The 16,724-nt window shown below is 35.9% G+C and overlaps 1 protein-coding gene across 5 annotated transcripts in view; it reads right to left on the bottom strand.

Annotated features, from left to right (window-relative positions):
* DOP1A (DOP1 leucine zipper like protein A) overlaps positions 1-16,724 on the bottom strand; it is a 114,730-nt gene that overhangs the window by 55,770 nt on the left and 42,236 nt on the right. For all 5 annotated transcript variants that reach the window (XR_011258760.1, XR_011258759.1, XR_011258758.1 and 2 more), the window contains exons 4-9: positions 15,659-15,829; positions 12,205-12,394; positions 7,068-7,166; positions 1,918-2,017; positions 1,059-1,168; positions 22-130 (exon numbers count right to left, since the gene is read on the bottom strand). Coding sequence is in view for 2 of the 5 variants with exons in the window: in XM_069598970.1 (XP_069455071.1) it covers positions 22-130; positions 1,059-1,168; positions 1,918-2,017; positions 7,068-7,166; positions 12,205-12,394; positions 15,659-15,829 (779 nt within the window). In the remaining 3 variants the exon portion in view is untranslated. The remainder of the gene's footprint in view (positions 1-21; positions 131-1,058; positions 1,169-1,917; positions 2,018-7,067; positions 7,167-12,204; positions 12,395-15,658; positions 15,830-16,724) is intronic.

Genomic DNA, 16,724 nt, shown 5'->3' with positions numbered 1-16,724 from the left:
CCTTAGGATAGCATATATTACCTAGCTCAGGTTTGTCCAGTAAACTGATTAAAATACGAAAAGGTTTTAAATCCTGCATTAAAGTGCTCTCTTCTCCAAATAAATTCACTTGTAAGATTCCCACCATTGCCTTCAAAAAAGAAAAAGTATATTAGTCATTTAAGTAAACAGATTTAAAGGCTTTTTTCTTAAACAACAAAAAAATTTTTTTTTACATACAACCATATGTAAACAGAGATTTACATCTCCTATTATTTTTCTGAAGCTCTTTTGCCAAAGCTGGCTTTTTTCCTTGGCTAGGGGGAAAATAATTACATTCATTTGTCTTGAAAGAAAGTGCTTTACATTGTCTCTAGAAAGAAGGTGGAAAAATTAAAGAAAATTTAGAAAAATAAATTTATGAATTTGATTTCCTAAAAGATAAAATCATTTCTCTTGACAGTCAACATGCCCTAAATTCTGCCTGTTTTCATGGTAATATCGCTGTTACACCATTATTTTCCCTTCAATAACTCAAAACTGTATTCTTATAACCTCACTCATTTCAAAATATTTCAGATACCATGTATTTCCTCAGTTTATTTGGAGATATCTTGAATAAACATAATTGAAGTAAAAAACAATGTGAAATAAACCTATGGATCATTGTAACATTTCCATCATAATAGTAGTTGTTCCACATGGAGATTCCTGTTTCGACCCAAATTTCCCTGGAATTTCAGAGTAAGTAACATAGGCGCTCACTTATTTTTGGAAGAGTTCCAACTTTTACAGGGGCAGACAGGTGAGAGGCTGCAATTATGTTATAATGAAGTCAGGAAAACCAAGTAAATGAAAGAAAGATCTCAGGACTCACACAGGAGTGAGTCGAGCTTACCATAACTTATTCATTTTACTGCAGTCATTGGCTTGCTACCGTCATTCTTAGGAGGTCTGTGAGTCTCATCTCCACCCCTTCAACTGTACACTAATTCACTGAAGGCGGGACTTTGACATACAGATTACTTATTGAGTAACTACAGTGGTCACAGAATAACAAGAAAAGAAAGCTCCATTACCTGAACCAGCAAGTCTTTCGAAAAGGTGGTAAAATAGTAAGCGGCATGCTCTTCAGGAGTGCTGTGTCTTGTGCTTCTGGGTCCTATGATGGCACCGTTGTTATCGAAACCTCCATGGAAGCAAAGTGTGAAATAAGTTAGAACTGAAGTCTTAAAACTGTTGCTCACTAAATACCAAAACAGCAAATATATCAGAAACAGCACTAAACACTTACCAATTAGTAGCCCAATCAATGTCAGCAAGAGAGATCATTTTAGATAGTTTAATAAAGGGAAACCAATTCAATACATAAGTGAGTATCATAGTATACTTTCAAATTATCTTGTTTTTTTCGAACAATGAAATAACTGAAGATTCAGAAAATTCAAAATAAGTTGTATTGTGTCTTCTCACTCTGGGCAGTAGAGTCGTAAAGACAGGCCAAACATTCACAAAAAGTACGGAAAAACAAAGTGTCCACAGTAACTTACTGCCTGAGTGGGACAAGGTACCTTGTGGGACAATAGTGTAAGTCCTGATTCAAGTTTTGGATATTATGTCACAATTCTGATTATGAATTTATTCTTCTTTGTCTACATACTTAATCGTATAACAGCTTCAATTTATACGGAGGGAAAAAAATCTTGGCAAAGGGAACATGATCCATAGATTGAAATAGCTTTTTCAACTAAGAAGCTTTTGAGATTTCTTCATATCATACACTGATACTGTTTTTTGTTTGTTTGTTTGTTTACTGTTGTCTATTTAAGTAAATTTTAGTCTCTTCATTCAGGACATACATAAACTTGATAATACTTATGTATGGAAAATTTCCCTTCATCCTTTTCCCAGATAAGACCATGCACATCAAACACCTACCGAGAAGCCAGGCATAAAGTCTTCGGTTCAGGGACATATCCCTCCTCAGGACTACGTGCAGCGCCGCTGACAAGATCCGGATCATATCTGGTCGAGTGGCCTGCAACAGTTGGGAATGTGGTTGTACTTAATCACATATAAAAACATATCACATTTTTTTCCTCTTAAAAAAAAATAAAACTTCACAATATGTTCAGAACTTTAGGGCTTATGAGGTACTTTCATACATTATCTCATGTGATCTTCCAAACAGAGGAATTATTACTTATATTTTACAGATTAGGAAACAATAAGAAAAGGTGGGTAACAGTTATTTAGTTGCATAGCTAAAACTATAACTGAATTATTTTAACCTCCATTTTAAAGTTCTTTATCCTATCCAACAGTAGCAAAATCAGACAAAAAACCGAGGAAATGGAGGAGGAAGGGATAGACACAAGAGAAGACTGTCTTCAGTGGTATCAACACTGACTACACACTCTTTAGAAGTTCACTGTTTTCATCAATTCTAAGTTTTGCATTTCTTGTTCTTTTTAAAATTTTTGACCTGTAGTATTTCAAACATAGAAAAATACAGAAAACAATATAATGAGCTCTTTTTGAACCCATCACCCAGCTTTAACAAATCAATTTTTTTCATCTTACTCCAGGTCTTTTAAAGAGAAATAGTTCATTTTTTTTCCCTCTTTCCTAATAGCCTTAATTGGATGTTATAAAATATGATTTACTAAAGGAGATCTGGTTTTAGCTAAAAGGGTTAAAGTTAAAAGAGAAAAAGAAAGCAGCTAACTAAATTGCTGTCAATTTTAAGAATATCACCAGGTAGTCGCTTTAGAATTTTGGAATGCGAGCATTACAAGGTAAGGGAGAAATCTACTAGTCTCACAACCACTTTAGAATTAAGGACCAGAGCCCCTCACAGGGCCAAAGCACTTAAACGCCTGGTTAGTGTCCCAGCTGCTTGAGGATGCACCTCTCCTTAGTCAGACTTGGCAACTTTTTACTACACCATGCTTTTTGACAGACATTAGTAGAAAGGGATTGACCCAGCTTACTTATTTTAAAGGAATCTTAGAGAAATAACTGACGTGTTAAAGAACACAGATCAAGAGCTGCCAGAATACTGTTACTCATCTGAACACAGATATCTTCTATTAATCTAAGCACTTCTCAAATGGTGGTCCCCAGACCCCTGGAGATCTCTAAGACCCTTTCGGGAGGCTCACAAGGTAAAGAAAATATTTATAACACAATACCAAGTCGGTATTTGCCTTTTGTACGTGTTAACATTTGCTCTGTTCATGCAATAGTGGGTAAAACTGCTCACATCTTAGCACAAACAGAAACAGTGCCAGCAGTGGCAGCCACTGTACTTTCAGTCCTTGTGTTTTTTACTGTCACGTATTTTCAGTAAAAATTTAAAAAGAAGTCAGTTTCACTTAAGAATGCTGCTGATTAAACAGCAAACATTTATTGCATTAAATATTTGACTCAAGTACATGTTGTGTTCCGCAATATTCTGTGCAATGGCAGGAGTATACATACAGCACTCCTGTAAACTGAAGCATGATGGATGTCTCAGGGAAAAACACTTCTGGGACTGTGTGAACTGTGAGGGGAACTACCAGCTTTTGTGGTTCCACTTTCACCTGAAGGAATGACTGACACGATCTATGATTATTCAGGCTTGGACACTTGGCAGAGGCTTTCTCAAAAACAAAGTGAGCCTATCACTTCAAGGAAAACAATATTCATTGTTACAAATAATAAAATCTTAGCTTCCAAAAGAAAATCAGATTTTGAAAAATCTGTATTTGGATTGAAATTATACTGAAGTGAACTGATTTGAAAGCTTCCAATAACTAACAAATTTACTGATGAGATCAGTGGTCACGCTAGTAAATGTGATCATTTATTGCTGTGAGCATTTGGTGGTTTAGTCACTAAGTCATGTCCAACTCTTATGGACTGTAGTCCACCAGGCTCCTCTGCCAATAGGATTTTCCAAGCATGAATACTGGAATGGGTTGCCATTTCCTTTTCCAGGGGATCTTCCCAATCCAGGGATCAAACCTGGGTCTCCTGCACTGCAGGCAGATTTTTTTACCAACTGAGCTACCAGGGAAGCCCAAGTGTGAGCACTTGGGAGACACAAAAAGTTGAATAAGACAACACTTTCCAAACAGCCAACTGTGATGTTACAAATGCATATATGGTACAAGATCCATTCAAAGTGTAAGACCAGTGGATTTTAATCAGACTATGAAAAGTTCACTGATACGGTTTTTGACTTCATATTACAACTAGTTTTTTAAAAAAACTATAGCTTGTCAAGTTTTGGAAAGCACCAAAGAAGAATATACTTAAAGTACTCTCCTTTTCCAACTAGTATCTGTATGAGCTCTAACTTAATTCAGATACTTTAATTAAAAAAAAAACAAAACACACAACAGAGTGAATGTCAAAGTAGATACCAGCATTCTGCTTTCTGTTAGACCAGACACTAAAGAGATTTACAAAAACATAAGCAGTGCTAACGTAATAATTTTTTAATGTGTTAGAAGATACTTTAATACTATTTGTTATAATGTGATAATCTTGTTATTATTTTTAAGTGAGTTTAAATTTCAATATTTAATATTTAAATATTTTATATTAATCAGTTTAAATTTCTAATATGATAAACATATATAGATCTAACCTATATAAGCAAAAGAATTTTTAGGATTCTCAACATTTTTAAAGAGTGTAATGGGGCCATGAGACCAAAGAACTGCTAATCTATTTAATCTCAGATATATACATTATAGATATTGTCACAAGATCCTGAATGTCTTCCAATCTTATTTTGAGAGGAAAAACATCCTTGAGAAACAAAGAAGTCACTAGTTGATTACTACTGACATCACCACATATTTCTAACATGGAAAAAAAAATTCTGCTACAATCTCAATTAAAGGTGTAACTTCTAGACATTAGGGTCATGCTAAGTCACTTCACTGTGTCTGACTCTTCGCAACCTATGGACCTTAGCCCACCATGGCTTCTCTGTTCATGGAATTCTCCAGACAAGAACGCTGGAGTGGGTAGCCTGCCCTCCTCCAGGGGATCTTCCTGACCCAGGGATTGAATCCGCCTCTCTCACATCTCCTGCACCAGCAAGCAGGTTCTTTACTGCTAGAGCCACAGGGGAACTTTTCATAAAAAAAAGAGCAAAAACAGTCTAACAAACTTGACAAGTGCTAACACCCCTAACAGCACTCTTTTTGGGGTAAGGTAATGAAGGCTCTCTTCAACTACAAATACAACTGATACTGGTTATGAGTTTATTATAGGCAAGACATGGAAAGGAGGGAAGTGGGGAAGAAAGATTACTTTGTCATGATCCTTTGGTCCTTTTTCTTGGGTAACCTAATAACATGGTATGGTAATGGGGGAGAGAGAATTGGGTCTGAGTAGAGTATGTACTTTTTAAGAAACATATTCAACATAGCTATTGTTTTCATAATACCAATTATACAGAAGGAAGCCAGAAGAAAATCTTCTTGGCTGGCAGGGATACAGAAGTGGTAGAGTAAGCAAGTTCTGAAGGAAGCTCATGTTGGAAAAAGGTTGAGAAATATTAGTCCACTGAGATTACACGTTCTTCTCAAGTGAACTCTACCATGACTTAATTCTTCAGGTCTTGCTCAACCCTCTATCAGTATACGGAAGGACTAAGACGGCTAAATGTTTGAAAGGGAAGAAAGCAATGGGAATGCTTAAGAGTAAAGGTTAGTGACCTTTTTCAACAAAGGGCCAGATAATAAACATTTTACGCTTTTGAGCCACATGTTTCTTTGTCATATTCTTCCTTGTTTTCTTTTATGAGCATTTTAAAAAGTAGAAAATCATTTTTACCTTGTGAGCGGCTTGCCCATCTCTACAGTGTAAGTTTAGATTATACTGATATGTCCCAGCAGGTGTTTCAGTGAAAAGTCAGAGGCAGAACAAAGGCCCCTGGTTTAAGGATGGTAAGTCTTAAAATAGAAACTAGGGGTAGTTTATGTCTTACCCCTGTAACATACTGTTCCTACTACTAGGAGCGGTATAGGCAATAAAGTGTAAAACTCTTCAATTATTAACAACTCAATTTCAAACTGAATAAAGTAATAAGGAAAAATTTGAGCATGGCCAACCAGAAAATGCACTAGTTATCCATTAACCACAGCTCTTACAAAACCCCAAATAATGAATGGCCTTTTCTGCTAATGATGTTTGCGAAATAAACTTACTTTTCCAAGGTATAACTTCTTCTTTTCTTATTACATTTGTTAGGCACGTAGCACCACCATTCTGAATACTTACACATTGGTGTTCAAACTCATTCATCCGAGTTTACAACTCAAAATAATTTAGATGACTTCCTTAAAAATCAGGATACTGATTCAATTAAGTTCTAGCTTCATTTATGATTTAAGTGAGTTGTTCTCATCTATCATGAAAGTACAGGTGACCCATGAACAACAAGGAGGTTAAGGGGAACTGACAGCTAATTGAAAAAATTCAAGGATAATTTTAGTTGGACCACCATATATGCAGCTTCACATTCCTGGATTCAAACCACCACAGATCCCGTAGTACTACAGTACTTACTACTGGACAGAATTTGTGAATAAGTGGACTCCTGAAGTTCAAACACTTGTTCAAGGTTCACCTGTACTAGAGAATGTCAGAGCAACTAGATATTTAGCTTTCAAATTATAGCCAACTCTGCTAATGGTCTGACACACATCCCCACAATCACCAAACCAAGAAAAAATTACATTAAGACAAAAAATAACAGCTGGGCAGAAGGTCTCAAGAGTGAGCTGTGGCTCACTCACAGCTAGCAATGAATATAGTACCTCTTGCTTTTGATAGGTTAGAACTTTTTTTTTAAGGTATGAAATAATCTATTTCACTTTCCATATTTTTACCCAAATCAATAAATCTTGTTTCCCCCCAAATTTCAGAAAGTCCATTCCTTAAAAAGGAACTATGTTTTCTATGTACTTGCTGGTTGATAAAACAAGAGAATCCAACTTAAACATAATTTGAAAAATAACAACAGATCAGGAATCTGACTTTCGAAAGAATGCCTTATATTGGAACTGGCATTGATGCTTTACCTGACTCATGTGGAATGGAAAGCAGAAGAGTATGAGGTCCAGCGTGCTTCTCTGGACGAGCACACTTGAATCCTGCACCGAAGTACTTACTGCTTCTACCTAAAATAAGAGAGCCTTAGTATTTATCGTGTATTACCCTGGGAAATAGTTACCATGAAAACGTGACAATGTTTCAATTTTCCCTAAAAAATAAAAATACGTTTTCAAATTTTTTTAAACCACTAATTATACATACTGACATTGCTTTGGATAGGTAAACATATTATAATAGTTCAAAATTAAGAATAACTAAAGAGTACACAGCCGAAAGTTCTCTCCCATCTCTATTTTCAATTACCCAGTTTTCTTTGTCAAGCAATCAAGACTGCCAGTGAATATTTTCTGCATATTATAAGGAAATAAAAAACATGCATGTATGTATCACAAAGTCTGCCTTTTTCATTTAACAGCACATTCTGAAGTGCTTTCCTTAACACCACAAAGAGTTTCAGTTTTTATAGCTAGAAAATATTTCCTTTCATAGATTAATCCTAATTTAACTGGGCTCCTAATGATGGACATTTATACTATTTATATAATTTACTATTGTAAATTATGTTGCAACAGACATATAATGTACAAGCATACCTGTAGGACAAATCTTTCAAAGCAGAATTGCCATATCTTGGAATATATGCTGTTACAATTTAAATAAAGTAATGTGTTCTCTTAAGGTTTTGTATATTTATATTCTCACCAGCAATGTATGACAATTTGCTCTCCTGTGTTTACCTGCACATTTTTTGTTTTTGCGAATCTAATACTTGAAAAAGGGTATCTTGATACAGTTTAAACTCTTGCTTCTCTTATTATAAATAATGTTGAGAATTTTTTTAATATCTTTGAATTATTTTTATTTCCTTAGGTTAAGATTCTGTTCAAATCCATTGTTCTACTTGATTGTTAACATTTACTTATTAATTTATGTAGCTTTTTGAATAATAAGGAGGTTAGTCCTCTGTGAAGTACTGCAAATTATTTTCCAGTTATGACACTTGTTTTTGAAAGAAAACTTAAACAATGGTTTCTTTAACACTTCCGTTAAGTTATTAAAAGGAAATGTAATAATACATTGGAAGACAGTTTGGTAGTGTCTTATAAAAAATCATATTAGAAGAAAATAAAGAAGTAAATCTGATCTTGGACACAATTTCTTAGATATATCTACCTGCAACAAATGACAAAAAAAGAAAATGGGTAAATTGGATATGATCAAAATTAAAATTTCTGTGCTTTAAAGCACACTATCAAGAAAGTGAGAAGACAATTCACAGAATGGGAGAAAATATTTTGACATCACATGTATGATAAGAATTTAATATCCAAAATGTGCAAACTAAGCAAATCTATAGAAACAGAAAATAGATCAGTGGCTGCTAGAGACAGGAGTGAAGAGAAAATGTCATGTGATTAATGGGTATAGATGGGGTTTCTTTCTGGGATGATGCAAATGTTCTCAAATTAGATAATGGTGATAATTAGATTAATGGGTATAGATGGGGTTTCTTTCTGGGGTGATGAAAATGTTCTCAAATTAGATAATGGTGATAGGTGGTATTTACAACTTTGTAAATACACTGAAAACCATTGAATTATACAACGCAAAAGGATAAATTTCACAGCATGTGAATTATACCTCAATGTTATTTTAAAAAGTTAAACATTTTTACCATATGAACCAAGAATTCCATTCCTAAGTATTTTCTCAAGAAAAACGTCTGTTTAAAGATGTGGTACATATATATATAAAGAAACACTACTCAGCCAGAAAGAAAGAATGAAATGATGACACCTGCAGCAACATGCACTGACCCAAGGATTATCACACTAAGCGAAGCAAGTCGAAGACCAGTATCATATGACATCACTTATGCAGAATCTTTTATTTTTTATTTTTTTGCTGTTTTTTAATTGTGTTTTCAATGGAGAAATACATTGTCTGTTTACAAAATAGCTCTTGAAAAATACAAGGAGTACAGATACTATAAAACAAAGCAAACTCCAGTCATGAGACACTATGTATATCATGCGAAAGCAACAGTCTGATCTCCAGGTTATGAAAACTAGAATTAAAAAGTGACTACACAGAAAAGGTCCAAGTTCTCAGCTTGGCAAAACTTGGGTGCAGTTACATGAAATGTTTAATAAACTGAATTCTTTTTCCCCAATGTGTAAACAAAATGACAAGACTAAATCTGTGCTTGGCAATTTCGATCTAACTCTGAAGCTACGCAAAACACACAGACACCTTGTAGACTTCACCTGTTAATCTGATCATCTTCTTAGGTGGTGGGGGAAGGGCAAGGTAACTGTGCAGACCAAAGATGTGGGAAGTAGAAATACTGTATACTAGGGATGGAGGAGCCTGGTGGGCTGCCGTCTATGGGGTCACACGGAGTCGGGCACAACTGAAGCGACTTAGCAGCAGCAGCAGACATTACAAAGCATGGTGAGAAGAAAGCCTAGATCAATGCAAAGCCTAAGGGGGAAAAGACTAGACTCCAACTTTGGAAAATTAGTTTAGAGGGAATGTGGAACAGTTTAAGTACTTGCAGTTTAACATGAAAAATGCACACGTGACAGAACGGAGCACAATAAACGTGACACAATGAACGTATTTACAAAACAGAAACAGACTCACAGACACAACAATCTTATGGTTACCAAAGTGGGGAGGGATAAATCAGGAGGCTGGATTAACATATACACACTATTATATTTAAAATAGATAACCAACAAGGACCTATTATACAGCACAGGGAACTCAGCATTCTGTAATAACCTAAATGGGGAAAGAATCTGAAAAAGAATAGATGCATGTATATGTATAACTGAATCACTTTGCTGTACATTTGAAATGAACACAGCACTGGAAATCAACTATCATGTGCTCAGACACTCAGTTGTGTCTTGACTTTTAAAGTTTAAAAAAATAGTTCTGAGTGGGGGAAAAAAGAAGAACATATGTCTGTACAAATAACTGTATAAAAATGTTTTTATTATTAGTTTTATTCTTCAGTTCAGTTGCTCAGTCGTGTCCGACTCTTTGTGACCCCATGAATCGCAGCATGCCAGGCCTCCCCTGTCCATCACCATCTCCCGGAGTTCGCTCAGACTCTCGTCCATCGAGTCAGTGATGCCATCCAGCCATCTCATCCTCCGTCGTCCCCTTCTCCTGCCCCCAATTCCTCCCAGCATCAGAGTCTTTTCCAGTGAGTCAACTCTTCGCATAAGGTGGCCAAAGTACTGGAGTTTCAGCTTTAGCATCATTCCTTCCAAAGAAATCCCAGGGCTGATCTTCAGAATGGACTGGTTGGATCTCCTTGCAGTCCAAGGGACTCTCAAGAGTCTTATCCAACACCACACTTTAAAAGCATCAATTCTTCGGCGCTCAGCCTTCTTCACAGTCCAACTCTCACATCCATACATGACCACTGGAAAAACCATAGCCTTGACTAGACAGACCTTAGTCGGCAGAGTAATGTCTCTGCTTTTCAATATGTTATCTAGGTTGGTCATAACTTTTCTTCCAAGGAGTAAGCGTCTTTTAAGTTCATGGCTGCAATCACCATCTGCAGTGATTTTGGAGCCCAAAAAAATAAAGTCTGACACTGTTTCCACTGTTTCTCCATCTATTTCCCATGGAGTGATGTGACCAGATGCCATGATCTTCATTTTCTGAATGTTGAGCTTTAAGCCAACTTTTTCACTCCTCTCTTTTACTTTCATCAAGAGGTTTTTTTAGTTCCTCTTCACTTTCTGCCATAAGGGTGGTGTCATCTTCATATCTGAGGTTATTGATATTTCTCCCGGCAATCTTGATTCCAGCTTGTGCTTCTTCCAGCCCAACATTTCTCATGATGTACTCTGCATATAAGTTAAATAAGCAGGGTGACAATATACAGCCTTGACGTACTCCTTTTCCTATTTGGAATCAGTCTGTTGTTCCATGTCCAGTTCTAACTGTTGCTTCCTGGCCTGCATACGGTTTTATTCTTAACGGCCCCAAATTGGAAACAATGCAAATGTTTGTTAATCACTGAATGAACAAACTGTTTTATATTCATAAAATACTAAATAGCAGTATAAGAGCTACTGATACATACTGACATATGCTAAACATGGATGACTCCCAAATGTGTTATAGAAAATGAAAGACACCAGACAACGGCTAATACTGCATGATTCTACTTATGTAACATTCTGTGAAAACCACAATCTAGAGGAATAGAAAACAGAGCAGTGTTTGCAAGGGCCTGGGGGTGTAGGGGAATGGGAGAGACTACAAATGGACACAGAAGAATTTTGGGGGGTGATGAAAATGCTCTGTATCTTGATTTTATAGTATTGGTTGCTTGTCTATATGTATTTGTCAAATTCATACAACTGTACACATAAGATGTATTAATTTCAATGTATGCTAATTATACTTTAATATAACCAAAATATGTATAAAAATCTGTCAGTTCATAATCACATGGGGAGAAAGGAAAGGATGAGTAATCACAAAGTTTCTTTTGAAACTTTTCAGAAGGATCCTCTAGAGTTTTTGTTTTTCCATTCATTGTTCATTTTAAGAGTACACATTCTATAGGCATAAATGGTTTCCTTCTGTTCTTAACTTTTTAAATTAAAAAGTATAAGCAAGCAATTGATGTGAATTTTTCCAACTATCTTTCATTGTCTGCTTTAGTAATACCTACTTTTGTACAAATCCCATACAGAATCTGGCTATTCCTTGGTCTAAAATCTGTCTTTCCTATGAAGAAAGCTATGATCCAAGAGAAGGTTCACTGTAGAATAATAAAATGAATGTGGCTATGGTAAACAATGATCTGGTCAGTTAGCAACATGGTAATAAAGACCATTTATTTGCTTGAATGGTAGATAATGAAGATAACATATAAATGACAATCCCTTTTCTATGAAAAAGAAAAACTTGAAATTTTCCAAATCAATAAGGTGACTATTTTGGTCTTTAAGTTTCCTTGATGAAAAATATAGGCCTCATGAAAACAAGAACATCATTTGTGGCATGATTCTCAGTATCTGGCTATAAAGAAATATTCGTTAAATGAGCAAACATGTGTAGACCTACCATTAGCTCAATATCACTGCCAATTATATAAAGCTGATCTTCCATGGAAAGCTTCCGGTTCAAGTGGGCAAGAACATAGGTGATTCCAGGCAAACGCACAGCAGGACTGGTGAGAAGGCTGCCCCAGAGGGCGCTGTAGAAGGCTGACTGGTCCACGGCAGCAGCAACCTTTTCCAGTAAAGTGTTTGTTCTGCGGTACAAAATAAAGTGCTTTAAGAAGGCAAACATTTAGCTTCACATTGTTAAGCATGAACCATTTTACTCTCCCAGAATGTATGAAAGCATCCTTGCTGTAGTCGTATGTTCAGCCCTGGACACAAGTGGGGTGGATGGGAAGAACCATACAGGTCAGAGTCAGAGGGCTGGGTAAAAGTTCTGGTTCCACCATTGACTAGCTGTGTAATTTAGTGAAATCACTTAGTCTTTCTTGAGTTCAGTTTCCTCATCTGTAAAAAAGATAACAACAAAAACACCTCCACAAGTCCCATCTACCTCAAGGAACTGTTAAACCCACATACACTTTAGTTAATAGTAAGGAACCTCGTAGGCTACAGTCCATGGGGTCGCAAAGAGTCCGACAGAACTGAGCGACTTCACTTTCACTTTTTTCATAGAAGAACATATATTCTGTTGACTTTCTACAAAATTTTAAAGGACAATGCCTTTTCTTATAAATCATATTACATAATTTACATCATGTGAAATGCCAGGCAGGATGAAGCACAAGCTGAAATCAAGATTGCTGGGAGAAATATCAATAACTTCAGATATGCAGAGGACACCACCCTATGGCAGAAAGTGAAGAGGAACTAAAGAGCCTCTTGATAAAGGTGAAAGAGGAGAGTGAAAAAGCTAGCTGAAAACTCAACATTCAAAAAACGAAGATCATGGCACCCGGTCCCATCACTTCATGACAAACAGATGGGGAAACAATGGAAACACTGACAGACTTTATTTCTTGGGCTCCAAAATCACTGCAGATGGTGACTGCAGCCATGAAATTAAAAGACGCTTGCTCCTTGGAAGAAAAGCTATGACCAACCTAGTCAACATATTAAAAGACAGACATTCCTTTGCCGACAAAGGTCCATCTAGTCAAAGCTATGGTTTTTCCAGTAGTTGTGTGGATGTGAGAGTTGGACCATAAAGAAAGCTGAGCGCCAAAGAATTGATACTTTTGAACTGTGGTGCTAGAGATGACTCTTGAGAGTCCCTTGGACTGCAAGGAGATCAAATCAGACAATTCTAAAGGAAATCAGTCCTGAATATTCATTGGAAGGATTGATGCTGAAGCTGAAGCTCCAATACTTTGGCTACCTGATATGGAAAACTGACTCTTTTGAAAAGACCCTGATGCTGGGAAAGGCATGAGGAGAAGGGGAGGACAGAGGATGAGATGGTTGGATGGTATCACTGACTCGATAGACATGACTTTGAATAAGCTCTGGGAGTTGGTGATGGACAGGGAAGCCTGGTGTGCTACAGTCAATAGGGTTGTAGAGTCAGACATGAGTGAGCATCTGAACTGAACTGACTGAATTTAAAACAACTTGAATGAATTATGCTATGACAAAATATAAGATGCATTATTCAAGATAAACAAAGTAATACACAAAAATTTAATACACTGTTGTATAACAGATTCAGAATCAAGAGAATGTGATGAAGTTCGACCTTTTACTTGCTATGTGATTTAATACTAACACTGTAACCTCTTCTGGTCTCAACCTACTTATGCATTAAAAGAACACGCTTTCACATCTTTTTGTGTTGAATAACTGGCAAAACATAATGCTATGATCTGAATGTTTTCATCCCTTCAATATTTATACGTTAAAACCTTGATGCCCCAAAGTGACTGTATTAGAAGATGGAGGCTTTGGGCACCTTCATGAATGAGATTAGTGTTCTCATGTAAGAAATTCCAACAGAGCTCCATAGCCCCTTCCAGAAGGTCAGGATACAGGTAAAAGGCACTGGCTGTGAATGAGGCAGAAGGCCCTCACCAGAACACGATCATGCTACTGCTTTGATTCTGACGGCCAGAATTAAGAACAGTGAGAAATAAATTTCTGAATTTATTCCTGAATTCTTGCATTTCTGAATATTTTTGAATCTCTGAAAATAAATTTCCTCTCAGTCTGTGGTATTTTTTTTACAAAAGCCAAAGGGCTTTCAAGCTAAAAGGACTAAGCCACATAACAAGATAAATCATACAGATATCATAGTCATAAAGATCATTATTCAATTTCCACGTTACATTTTTAAAAAACTTTATTATTATTTATTTGATTGCATGAGGGATGTTTTAATTGCAGTATGTGGGATCTAGTTCCTGGACCAGGGATCAAACCCAGGCTTCTTGCATTGGGAGCATAGCATCTTAGCCACTGGAACATCAGGAAAGTCCCCACGTTAAATTTTTAATTGTAACTAGCAGAGTTACAAAATCATATTAATTCTATGTTTCCCTTAAGAGAATAGAACAATTTAAAACAAAACTGATTCATAAACTAAGTAAAATAAGCTCACATCATGTTTCTAAAATTGTCCTGAAATGGAAATTAATTTTTTCTCAAAGTAACTTTATAAGAGTGATCCAATATTTTCAGGGTTAGATTCCTACATCATTATGGCAGCAGATGAACATAAAAAAAATAGAGTAACTTGTTTAAATAAATTATATAAATATAAATCATTAAGACTACTCATAAAGTTTGGCATTTTCTATTTCTGACATCTTAGTTCATAATTTCCTTTTTGGTAAGAATATCAGTAACAGAGATATTAAAGATACTTAATGCTATCAAGCATTGTATACCACTTTTAACTTCAAAAGAAATAATAATAAGCTCCAAACAGACCAACTCATTTTCTTTGAAGAGTTAAAATAGCAAGAGTACTGTGTCAATAGCTACTGAAAGAGTACTGTACCTGGTATTAAGGCTATTTTTAACAATTTAAAACTGGATGGCACATTGCCCAATCATCCATTCTTTTTATTAATCTAAAAGTCCTATCTATTGTATTATTATTTTAAATTATGAGTCACAATTTTTTAAGTGACTTACAAGTGCTGAGGCACTGTACTAAGAAATTTCAATATTACAGTAACACAATGAATGGTATGTTTTTTTAATAGATGAGGAAACTGAATAAAGTTCAGAAATGTTGAAAAAGTTTTCCTAAGCTCACACAGTATCTGCTGAACTAGGATTTGAACCCAGTCCAGCTATCCAAGTCTATATTCTTATTATTCAGCTACATTTTCAGTGTGATATGCAGATTAGATACACTACAAAAATTTTTTTTTTGCTATAAAAATGTTCAGGTCAGGTACTAAAGTGTTTAGAATAATCAGTTTTTGTGATGTTAATATTAATGATTTAAGGATGTTTGCTGACAAATTCATGACTTTGATTACTTAACTGCAGCAATAACAGTAGTATCTTACCTCTCATAGTACTCTGATCCTTCTTCTAAACCAGGAAGAATACCAGTTAGCAATCCTTGTAGACCAGGCTTCAGTGTTTTACCCAAAGGCAGATAATATATCTCATACAAACTCAACAACGTTGGTTTCACTGACATGGCAGCATTTGCAAGGAGAGGAAAGAGTCCAGAACTGTTTCAAAAAATAAAAACAAAAGTGAGAGACAAAATAACTACAAAATATTAATTCATATATACCAACATGTATGTATAAATCTTTTAAAAATGAAATAGTAAGTTATACTGCTTAGCTTAAAATCATATCTATCCTGTATAGTGATGACTTCTTCTATATCCATTAAACAAATCTAGGTCTCTCATCTGAGCTTTGTACTCATAAACCCAAAGGTCACCTAGCTGTTTCATAAGGCCTTCAAATTCCACAATTCGTAAACAAAATTCCCTCTCTTTCCCTTCCCCCAAATCTGATCCTTCCCCTGGAATTTCCATTTCAAAATATGGCAACAGAACCCATCTGTTTGACCAAACACTGTATATCTCAGAGTGATCCTTGATCCTTAAAAAAATAAAAAAACTTTAAACTGGAATCAGTCATCAAGTTTTCTCTACAAGCCATTCTCCTAGATATTTGTTGTAAATATAATAAATTCTCTCCACTTCCACCAGATAGTTCCTTAGAAAAGACCACCAAGATATCTCAAACATATCTTACCAAACATCATATTTTAATCATTGAATTACCCAGTACTGCTTCAGTATTGCTCTGAAGCAGCTGTTCTCAATAAAAACCTTTCCTGCTGGTTATTGTCTAACTGCTTACTGTGGCTTTAACATCTTGCTACTACATACCTCTGTACAGCCCATGCATGCTAACCAATATCACTCCTGCACCCTCTGCTCCAGCTACATTGAACAATTCCTCTCAAGTTCACTTCAGAACTTTCCACTCTCTTCAGCACACAGGCCTTCACACGTGCTGTGCTGAAAGGTACAATCCCTGCTCCCTCACTTTCTCCTCATTGTCTGCATGACTCCTAGACTTTCAGGAATTGGCCTAAGCTGTTTCC

This window comes from Ovis canadensis, chromosome 8 (genome assembly GCF_042477335.2).
Source record: "Ovis canadensis isolate MfBH-ARS-UI-01 breed Bighorn chromosome 8, ARS-UI_OviCan_v2, whole genome shotgun sequence".
Classification (NCBI taxonomy): Eukaryota; Metazoa; Chordata; class Mammalia; order Artiodactyla; family Bovidae; genus Ovis; species Ovis canadensis.
This window is presented reverse-complemented; position numbering and strand designations above follow the sequence as displayed.